At 38.2% G+C, this 11986-nt stretch overlaps 1 protein-coding gene across 2 annotated transcripts in view; it reads left to right on the forward strand.

Annotated features, from left to right (window-relative positions):
* SPHKAP (SPHK1 interactor, AKAP domain containing) overlaps window positions 1-11986 on the forward strand; it is a 136134-nt gene that overhangs the window by 87204 nt on the left and 36944 nt on the right. For both annotated transcript variants that reach the window (XM_005890155.2, XM_070385607.1), the window contains exons 3-5: window positions 2883-2942; window positions 5183-5317; window positions 10483-10738. In XM_005890155.2, the coding sequence (XP_005890217.2) occupies window positions 2883-2942; window positions 5183-5317; window positions 10483-10738 (451 nt within the window). The remainder of the gene's footprint in view (window positions 1-2882; window positions 2943-5182; window positions 5318-10482; window positions 10739-11986) is intronic.

Here is an 11986-nt window from a genome sequence, read left to right on the forward strand (position 1 = left end):
TCTTTCTAAATAAATAGTCACTTTCACATCTAATTTAAACTTTTCAATTTCATCATTCTTTTTCTAAAGGAATGTCTCCCAAAAGTGTATGTATATCAGGCCCTAAAAACTTCCCCTACCACCAACATCCAGAAAGATGTATGGGTTCAGTACAATATAAGCAAGCAACTGGTTTGTGTCTTGCTTTGTTCCAGTCTTGGTCCAGCCAGCAAGTATGGAGAGCTTCCTCCTCCAAACATAGGCAGAGTTTCACATTGTAACACAAAATTAATTTCAAAAAATGTTCATCTTCAGAAACGAAATACAGTATCAGAGGGCAGAGAAATGGTTATTATAGATGCTTTTCTTGGGTCTCTCTGCTTTGCCCTCTTCCACTGTGAAATAGGATAATAGAGCTTTGTGATGCCCAGGGGCCAGGTAATGCACCTTTCTTTAAGGTGAATGGAAAATTGTCTAATCAATTCAATAACTGCCATCCCAGCTGCCTGTAATGAAAAGCCCCTGAGTACTAATGGATACTGAACCAGCTTTCCAAGGGCAGAGTTACTATTATTATATGAATATTCTCAAACTGCTCTAGATTGTAAACCAGGAAGCACCTACTCTCCATGCTCCCATTTGCTCTCTGTCTGTAAAAGGTCTCATGCCCGAATCTTCCCTATTAACCAAAAGATTGAGAGTGTGGGTTGCATTTCACACCCTTCCTTATTCCAAATGTCCATCAAGTTATTCTTAACAAGCAAATACTCTATCCAAGAAATGTACTGCAATGATATTGTGAGCCCCGGAAACTTGAAGAAATCTCTCAATAATTAGGATTAAAACAATAGTGAACTTTACACTTCATCAATATATAACTATTTTAATTTTTAAGGCCTTTCCCAAAATCTTTCCCTTACGGTTCTTTTCCAACCCCCAAAAGAAAAACGATGGACTCTAAGAAAGGATGACCCCAAACAACTAACTGAAATCAGAAATCCCTATATGCTTTCAGATATCCACTTAAGTCCAAATATCTGACTAACTATTCAGGTAATTAATATTCTCATCCAGTTTTTTATGGTCCTACTGTTTTTCTTCCTTTATTTTTTTTTAATTAGAGAATAGTTGCTTTACCATGATGTGTGAATTTCTTGCAGTATAGCAAAGTGAATCCGCCACTCACATACATATGTCCCGTGTTCCTTGGATTTCCTTCCCATTTAGGTCACCACAGAGCACCAAGTAGAGTTCCCTGTGCTATTAAGTAGGTCCTTATTAGTTATCTATTTCATATATAGCAGTACCCATGGTAGTTTATTTTAATTAATGTGATGTGGTTGTGGTTGTGTTCAGTTGCTAAGTCGTGTCCAACTCTCTGTGAACCCATGAACTGCAGTACGCCAGGCTTCTCTGTCCTTTACTATCTCCTGGAGTTTGTTCAGACTCATGTCCATTGAGTCAGTGATGCCATCCAACCATCTCATCCTCTGTAGCCCCCTTCTCTTCTTTCCCTCAATCTTTCCCAGCATCAGGGTCTTTTCCAGAGTTGGCTCTTCACATCAGGTGGCCAAAGTATTGAAGCTTCAGCTTCAGCGTCAGTCCTTCCAATGAATATTCAGGGTTGATTACCTTTAGGATTGACAGCTTTGATCTCCTTACAGTCCAGGGGAGTCTCAAGAGTCTCCTTCAACACCACAGGTCAAAAGCGTCAATTCTTCGGTGCTCAGCCTTCTTTATGGTCCAACTCTCACTTCCATACATGACTACTGTAAATACCATAGCTTTGACTATACAGATCTTTGCCAGCAAAGTGATGTCTCTGCTTTTTCAATATGCTGTCTAGGTAGTTTTTCTTCCAAGGAGCAAGTATCTTTTAATTTCATGGCTGCAGTCACCATCCACAGTGATTTTAAAGCCCAAGAAAATGAAATCTGTCACTGTTTCCACTTTCTCCCCATCTATTTGACATGAAGTGATAGGACCAGATGCCATGATCTTACTTTTTGAATGCTGAGTTTTAAGCCAGCTTTTTCACTTTCCTCTTTCATCTTCATTAAGATGCTCTTTATTTCCTCTTCACTATCTGCCATTAGAGTGGTATCATCTACAAATCTGAGGTTGTTGATATTTCTTCCTGCAGTCTTGATTCCAGTTTGTGCTACATCCACCCCTGCATTTCATATGATGTACTCTTCCTAGAAGTTAAATAACTGGGGTGGAAATATACAGTTTTGACATACTCCTTTCCTAGTTTGGAATCAGTCTGTTGTTCCAAGTCTGCTTGTGATGGTTTTAAATTATAACAATTCTTTGAATGTTGCTCTGAATTACTATTTAATCTTGTAGCTATTGTTTTTACACTCTTATTTATCCAGACACTTATTTAAGATAGCTACAAAAGCATCAGAGTTTACAAGATTAAATACATTAAAAATTAAATAATGAGACACGAAGAACTCCATTGATAATACATGATATGAAAAGTGGTGGAGAAAGGGAGCAGGAAATAAGAGAAAAGAGAAAACCAGCAAGAAATATTTGCTGCAATTATAAAGAGTTTGCAAGTATTAAAAGCTTTTTTTTTCTGTTTCATGAGATTTAACAACCCTCTAAAAACCTGAAGATTGTGTTGAGACTGTTACACTGGTTCTGTACAAAGAGGTTTTGTTTTGTTTGCTGGGCCATGAAAGGCAGAGGGCATTTGGTGTAATCAGTGGGAATCATGAGTAGGATATTAGAGACCCATGCAGAAGCTCAAAGGTAAGATAGCTGTTTCTATGCCAGATCAACTATATGGAAATATTTGACTCTTGAATCATTTGCGCGCAACTAATTCCTGCTTTCTTCAAAAAGGACTGTCAGGTTTTTCACTTAATTGACAGTTGTTGCCCTTTTCCCAGGTCTGCTTTGTGAACCTGGATGTGAGCAAGGATGCATGCAGCACAGAGCGCCTGCAGCAGGTAACTCGGGGAACTGAACTCTGGGAGCTCCCTTCAAGAGCTGGCTGCACTGGCGAGAGACCTATCATGGCTCTGCCTCAGTGATGCTCGCTTTGTAGGCGACTCATTAATTAGATGATTTCATCACAGCACATCTCCCTGACCTCCTCCTGACATTTTTCTACAGTTTGCTCTCCTTACATTTGAGAATTGCTTTTCCAAGTAGTCTAGGCTGTTTCCTAAGCAGTCTCTTTCTCCTGCATCCCCAGTGCCTAGGAGTGACTTTTCTACTGCCCCCTTCTACGCACTCAAGCACTCTTTCTGTGATGACTTTTCCAAAGTTTTTCCAAAACCTGCTTGATACCAGCTAGCCCTTCCCTCTGGCTTGCTCCTTCTTGCTGCTCTCATCAAATATTTTATATCTAACCTCAGTTTCTCAGCCCCACACTCATCTGGGACTCACATTTTTTGCACTCTGTGGGAGATAAATATTCCAAACTTATCCAAGGTTGTGAGATTTCTGATGTAAATCCTTGACAACATGCAAAAACTTGAAGACTCACTCAATCCTTTGGAACCAGAGCCTGTAGGTACAATGGGAAGGGTTCGTTAGTGTGATATGATTTATCATTTCATGTCCAAAGCTGAAGATGGTTTGATTTTACTGTTTGGTACAACACTCTTTAATGTATAATAGTATACCATTTGCATCTTGATTGCCATGGGACAGTGGATCTGAAAGTACTCAGTTACTCCTATAACTTCTTTTTCTTGACAGTGCTCCACCTGAAGATTCTCAAATTTAATTGTCCATACAGATAATTTATTACAGATTTCCACTGAGCCCCAAATATCCCTCATCTGTGTAGTACTATAGAGATTTTCAAAAGAAATTATACAAATAATTTCATTTTATAGAATTGTGGTGCTAAGTTGATCAGAGAGAGCAGGAAGGAACAAGCAAGCTGTTGTCTTAAGAACTGTGTGTTTCCATCAAACTTTATGATACAGAAAATATGCATTATAGCATAACAGCTTTTTTCCCACTTTTATTTCTCCAATTAATGTGATCTTCATGGAAACAAAAATGTTTCAGCAGTGATCTTTGGGACAGCTATTGCAGTATTTAAATATGCAAATAGATGACAGATATTAATTTTTAAATATGTGTGAAATGAAAATTTGGTAATATGAAAATTACATTTTCAGAGTATATAAAATAAATATGTAGATGTGTATTTCTGATTAATCTGTTGTATATGAATCTCTTAGAATTCTCTGTGTTCTCAGGTTTTGATTGTTTTTTTGTATCAAATAAACATTCTTTTGTTTGATATGAAAAAAAATAAGTATATATGTGGAGCACAATAAAAGACTAAAGCAAAAAAAATGAAGACTGTATGTAACAAATTTATGACTGATTCGAGACAGTCTTTGGCTATTGCTTAAGGGCATACATAAGCTGATTTAGCTAAATAAAGTTGTTCTCTCATCTTTCTGGATTTCAGGATACTTATGCGTGAAAATGAAGTGATAGTGCTGCCTAATTCATTTAGGACTGTTGCAGTGATTGAGTGTAGCAATGTAACATACATGCAGTCCTTAATATGATACCTCAATATACAGAAAAATCAATGCCAGTAATTATTTTATTATTAATATTATTACTGGGGGCTTCCCAGGTGGCGCTGGTGGTAAAGAACCTACCTGCCAATACAGGAGACATAGGAGACTCGGGTTTGATCTCTTAGTTGGGAAGATCCCCTGGAGGAAGGTATGACAACCTACTCCAGTATTCTTGCTTGGAGAATCCCATGGACAGAAGAGCCTGGCAGACTACAGTCCACAGGGTTGCACAGAGTCAGACATGACTGAAGCGACTTACCAGGCAATTTTATTATTATTAGCTTCATTAGAACACATGATTATTAGTCAACGAGTTGCTTATTCAAGGACTTAAAGGGAAGAAAAGTCCCAAACTACCATGGATGCCTGTGGTGTCACAATAAAATCATTAAGTGTTTACTTTGGGAAACTTCAAACTAAAAATTGTTAAATCTTTATGTTTAGGAAATTTTCTATTCCAGTCTAAATCTTTATGCTTCAATTTTATACAATCTCTTCTCATAATAATCTTAGTAGATTCAGTCATCTATATTATGAATAGTTATATGAGTATATTAGTTTTGCAAGTAAAATAATTTTGAGGTAGTTTTTGGAAGTGAAAATTATCTCAACTAATAAAGATTCTTGTTCTACAGAAGTTGGTCAATGTTTCACCAGATCTTCCAAAACTTATAAGCTCCATGAATGTCCAACAGCCAAAAGAAAATGAAATTGTCCTCCTAAGTGGGTTAACATCTGGAAACCTACAGGCAGATTTTGAAGTTTCACAGGTAAGAAATAGTAGCTCTTGATAAGCAATTCACTAGTAAGTTATCTGTGGTCAGCTCTTGGCACAAATCAGTAAGAGGCCCAAATGAATGCAATATGTAGACTCCCATAGCATGTGAATCTAAATGTCTTTGTATCCTATAATAGACTTTACTTGTACTTCTTTTAAATATTACCCCTTAAAGTTTGACAGAGTTTCCCTTACATTGATTTCTAACATATATTATCTTCTCAAGTTTACAGTACTAAGTTGCACTTAAACTAGAACAGACACACCAGGCATTGGTTGGTTAGCTTGGTTTTCTACTAATCTGCTGAGTAATCAAAACCAGAATTGTCTTCTGTTTCAGGAAAAATAGCAAAATTCTAATTTATACCGTGTGATGCCAAAATGGCATAATTTCTTCTTTCTGGATGCTATTTATTTTTTAGGCTATATCAAACCAGCCAAGCAAATAAATACAGGATAACAGTCCCAAAGATGAAAATGGAGTTTCCTAGGCCCAAAATGAAGTTCCCAGAAGAAAAGAATGTTACTGAAAATTGAGTTTAAAATACTATTATCCTTCAATCCATTAACTAATGTTCGTTATTATTAAATAAATAATTATAATGCTGAAGAAAACTTTAACATTTTAGATTGTTTAGTCAATTTACATAAAATTTCTGAAAACATGCTGTATAAAAGATTGTGAATGTTCTCACATAAGATATGTGAATAGTGGTTGATAACTACAGACTAAAATAATGAGCATTTATTTTCCTCTATAAATTGTTCTTCCTTGTGTTTTAGTTTTGCTGGAAAGTTTTTAAATCTTCTTTTATTCTTTAATCCTTCAAAATAGCAGAAAACGTTTAGTGAGCCACCCACTATTTCTTTCCATACTTCAGATGCTCAGTGAAAATCTACATACAGCCCATTACAATTTGCTCCTCAAGACTAGAACAAGATCATTCCCAGTCAATCTAATAACACATTTCTTTAGTGAGAAAATTAATTGTGTGAAAAGAGAATATGGAAGTGGACCTACGTGCTGTCTGTTTATATTAGGCAAAGCCACAATAACCAAACGTACTTTTTCAAACCTGAATTTTAAGAGTGGTTTCTGCACCAGACCTATTAGTTATGATTTCTAATTAAACTCTCCATGAGGGGAGTTGGAAAAAACACAGCAACTGGAGTCCAGCAGACCTGAACTGCAGTGGTGGTTCTTCCCCTTTATATTTCTGTGATGTGGATGAATGGAGAGACAGAGATTGACACATATACACAATTGATGCTATGCATAAAATCGATAACTAATGAGAACTCTACTCAGGTCTCTGTGGCGACCTAAATGGGCAGGAAATCCAAAACAGAGGGGATATATGTATGCATAACATGACTCACTTGGCTGTACAGCAGAAACTAACACAACACTGTAAAGCAACTAGACTCCAATAAAAAATTTGTATAAAAAGAATTGGCCTTTCTGTGCCTCTATCTGTAACAGGGCAGTAGCACCAGCAACCTTGTAGAAAATGGTTAACATTAGAGGCAATAAGGTATACAAAGCACCCAATAGACTATCATAAAAATCATATACTAATATCTGCCACTATTTTTAATTAATTTTTATTGGAGTATAGTTTCTTTACCCTGCTGTATTAGTTTCTACTGTACAGCAAAATGAATCAGCCATACAAATGTTAATACCTGTATCCCCTCTCTTTTGGATTTCCTTTCCATTTAGGTCACCACAGTGCATTGAATAGAGTTCCCTGTGCTATTCAGCATATCTTCTTAGTAATCTATTTTATACATAGTATCAGTAGCGTATATGCGTCAATCCCAATCTCCCAATTCCTCCCACCCATAGCCCTTTTCCCCTTGGTGTATCTCCCATTATTTTCCAGCCTCTTCTGTTTGCCATCATGTACCTAAGACGCCCAGGATGTTTATTTACTTTCAAGAAGATTGTAAACAAAATACAGTTTCTCCCTAAGGATACCACATCTGTGTAACATTGCATGTTTAGTAACATCCTTTCCCTAAGTCTGTCTTGAAGTATGACTTAACTGCTTATATTACTTTGTTAACATTCCTTTTGATTTCTGTCCCATTTCACTTTATGTTATTTATATTTAGTCTAAATGATATAAAATAACCAATAATTTTAATCTGTATATGTGACAATTTCATATGGTTCAACTTTGTTATGATTTTTATTCCTATGTGATCTACTGGGAATATATCATGCCGTATTCCCTAGAGTAATTATTTGATTCATGTTTTTACCTCCATTTCATAGAAGAAAATCTATAACAAACCTAGACAGCATATTAAAAAGCAGAGACATTACTTTGCCGACAAAGGTCCATCTAGTCAAAGTTATGGTTTTTTCAGTAGTCATGTATGGATATGAAAGTTGGACCATAAAGAAAGCTGAGAGTCGAAGAATTGATGCTTTTGAACTGGGGTGTTGGAGAAGACTCTTGAAAGTCCCTTGGACTGCAAGGAGATCAAACCAGTCAGTCCTAAAGGAAATCAGTCCTGAATATTCATTGGAAGGACTGATACTGAAGTTGAATACTTCAGCTACCTGATGCAAAGAGCCAACTCACTGGAAAAAACCCTGATGCTGGGAAAGATTGAAGGTGGGAGGAGAAGGGGATGACAGAGGATGAGATGGTTGGATGGCATCACAAAGTCTATGGGAATGAGTTTGAGCAAGCTCTGGGAGATTGTGATGGACAGGGAAGCCTGGTGTGCTGCAGTCCATGGGGTCGCAAAGAGTGGGACAAGACCAAGCAACTGAACTAAACAGAACTTGTACTTCCCAACATATCTTGCATATAATAGGCACTCAGAAAATATCTGGCAAATTTCACTTTATTGTCTTACTTCTGAATTCAGTGGAAAGAAAAGTAATAAAGTCAGCCACCATTACTCTAGAGCAGTGGGTCCTCACCATTTGGGGGAATCACAGATTGTTTGTGAATTTCACAGAATCTATAGACCAGTACTTCTCAAAAGTTAATGCATGTAGGAATCACCAAAAGTTTTCTTGAAAATGTAGATTCTGATGTGGTAGACCTGGGTGGAGTCTGAGATTATATATTTCTATCAGGCTCCCATGTGATGCTGAGGCTGGTAGTACACAAACCACACTTTGAAAAGCAAGGCCACCTTCCTTGAGAAAAGACCCAGTCACTTAAGGACATAGATAAATCTTATTTCTGAGCCTCCTAGGGACCCCTGTACTCAGAGAATGATTGAATTTTTCATTTTATAATCATCTGTCTTAGAGTTACTCTAATTATATATAGTATACAAAGAGATTGATAAATGATATTTACACACAAAGATATACTACTTTCAGAGATACAATATGAATATCTATGTGTATGTGTTCTTCTGCATGTATGCATCCTCACCACTCGCACACACACACATATATATATACTTATATACATACATATATATAATACATTCAGATATCTACATTCAAACTCAAGCATTTCAAAATGGCAAGTTAACTAGGATGAGACCTAATTACCTCCAACCACAGATAAGCATGTGTTTTAAATAATCTCTTTTTATAAGAGGAACATGTAGACATAAAATATTCCCAAGCATTTTAAATTCCATCTTGAGATAAATTTATTTATCTTCCCTTTGCCCATTGTTGTTTCCATGCAAATAATTTTCTCTTAAAAATTGCTAGAAATCAGCATATTGTTCCTCTTACAAAGATGAAAACCCAATGCACAAGTCATATGTGTAACTTACTAGTAATCTGTGCAAGGGCAACTGAGACTTTACTGTTGTTCTAACGAACGACACTATGAATGGTGAAAATATGCAGTGGAGAATAGCGGGGGAGTCTGTAGCCTTGGAACTGAGGAGAATCAGCAGGTCTCCGTGCGACACTCTCCAGTGATCTGTCTCCCTTACTGCTGGCCCCATAAACCTGTCCTTTAGAGAGAATTTGATCACTTTCAGTGGATCTTTTTACATCTCATTTTGGCTGCTTGTTCAAATGAACACTACAAATTATAAAATATAACCATAGTTGATAGAACACTTTCCATCTGTGTGAAATACTAGCAGAGAGGTTGTACTGAACATCAGAAAGGCAGAAAAACTATTGGTCTGAGAACTTAGAATCATTTAATCAAAAGAAGCACCCAAGACAGCCTTAACTTTCCCCTAGGCTTTATTAAATTTTAGACAGCCTTATTCCTAACTCCAGGCCCCAAACTTCCCTTTTCTTAGAATATTGATTTTAGAGAACTTATTTTTATAAATTGCTTCTCTGCCCTATTGAGATATAAATCATTTTAAAAGCCTTTTGACACTGTACAACCCAAGAATGTCTTTCTCAAGGACCTTGGACCCATCTCCTGGAAATGTCATCAAAGAAGTTAGTGTCCCTATGTCTTTGGAAGAATGGGAGCCTAACTTCTGCAGGCACTTTGCTCCAATTTACAAAACTACCTCAAGCCAAGAAGATACAAGAAGTTTCCTTTTCCTAAGCAAACACAGATGGACTTCAGTCCTCCTGTACCAGCTCTTCAAAACCCTATTGCCTTTTTTTTGTTTCAGTGGAGTTGTAATCCAACTCAGTTCTGGCCTCCTCCTCTTATTTTAAAAGCTTTGAATGAGGTCTTCTGTGCCTGCTAAACTTTGCCTAGTGAAATTTTCACCTAGACAGGAGAGAACAAAAATATGCCATACAACTAGTCAACTTTTCTCCTATATACCCTGTGTTCCAAAGCACCATTTGAATTTTTTCAAGCAGTTCATCAATATACGCCCTGAAGATATTCCAAGTATTTTAAAGGTCACCATTCCTTCTAATGGGAGAGACTAATAGAAGAAAGGTCGGATTTTATATTTTCTCTTGTGTGTGTGTGTGCTGTTGTGTCGGACTCTTTGTGACCCCACAGACTGTAGCCCACCAGGCTTCTCTGTCCATGGGATTCTCCAGACAAGAACACTGGAGTGGGTTGCCATTTCTTTCTCCGGGGGATCTTCCTGACCCAGGGATCAAACTCGCATCTCTTACATCTCATGCATTGGCAGGTGGATCCTTTACCACTAGCATCCCCCAAGAATCTCTGTGGTATTTTGTTGTTGTTGTTGTTGTTTTTAACAAATGCCTTTTTCTCTCTCTACTTGCAGTGTCCTTGGATGTCAGATGTCTGCTTGGTCCAGTGTGCAAGAGGGAACAGACCAAACAGTACCAATTGCATCATCTTTGAAATCAACAAATTTTTGATTGGTCTGGAACTGGTACAGGAGCGGCAGCTCCACCTTGAAACAAACATCTTGAAAGTGGAGGATGACACGAACTGCTCCTTGTCTTCAATTGAAGAAGACTTTCTCACCGCATCCGAGCACTTGGAGGAGGAAAGTGAAGTGGAAGAGTATAGGAACGGTGAGAACTTTCCTGTAAAATGAATGTGCATCCTGAAATTAGTCACCCTATAAAAATGTCTTGGTTACATTTCAGAAAAGTTTCAGGCCACATCAGTTTGGCTGACGCATCACAATCTTCACGTAAGAAGTTTCAGGAGGGAGAGAGAATAAGAAAACACTAGTGAGGATGCTGACGGAGGCACTTTAACAGATTTAATGGTTAGATGGCCCCATTCTCCGTAAAGATGCCTTAGGGATGCTGAAGGAAATCTCTGTTTTAAAACAAAATCTTCCTGCCTGCCAAGAGATGGAGACTATCACTTGGAGGAAAGTTAATTTCCCTAAGATTTCCATTAAAGCCATCTGTTAGCTGAGGCTGAGTGAGATTGGCCTGAATCCGAGCGCTGCCTCTTTGAGGCTGTGAAAGCTGGGGCCAGTGATCTAAGTCTTTCTGAGCTCCAGTTTCCTTATCCATAATTTGGGAGTATAACAGTGTCTCCAGAACTATTATATGTATTATATTTAGCCATTTAAAATATATATTTATTACATTTCCGGGCTTTCCAGGTGGCTCACTGGTAAAGAATCTGCCTATCTATGCAGGAGCCACAGGAGACCCGTGTTAGATCCCTGGGTTAGAAAGATCCCCTGGAGAAGGAAATGGCAACCCAGTCCAGTATTCTTGCCTGGGAAATCCCATGGACAGAGGAGCCTGACAGGCTGCAGTCCATGGGGTCACTCGGACATGACTGAGCCAGCATGATTATTTTTCCAGGGCAGGAGCAAGTAACCCAGAAAAGTTCTTGCTGCTGCTGCTGCTAAGTCGCTTCATTCGTGTCCGACTCTATGCGATCCCATAGACGGCAGCCCATCAGCCTCCTCCATCCATGGGATTTTCCAGGCAAGAGTACTGGAGTGGGTTGCCATTGCCTTCTCCAGAAAAGCTCTTAGCGTGTGTTTATTAATTCTTTCTTTTGACTCATTAATAGAGCTCAGTGAACAATGAGTTACTCTTCCCCAAAGAGGAAGGGATACTCCAGATTCTGTTCTCACTGTCCTTGGGGCATGAGAGAAGCTCTCTCAACAAGGCCCACGATATCCTGCATATCCTGCCTTCTCCCTCTGTATCCACTGGGCAGCTGCAGGACACAGTTGTCTTGGTTACTTTCTCGCCAAAGCACAGTGACCAGCCCTCGGCTCCCAGATGCCCTCTTCCAGTCTAGCACTGGCATCTGTACTCCACACTGAAAGCCATTCTATTGAGGGC

Source organism: Bos mutus, chromosome 2 (assembly GCF_027580195.1).
Source record: "Bos mutus isolate GX-2022 chromosome 2, NWIPB_WYAK_1.1, whole genome shotgun sequence".
Classification (NCBI taxonomy): Eukaryota; Metazoa; Chordata; class Mammalia; order Artiodactyla; family Bovidae; genus Bos; species Bos mutus.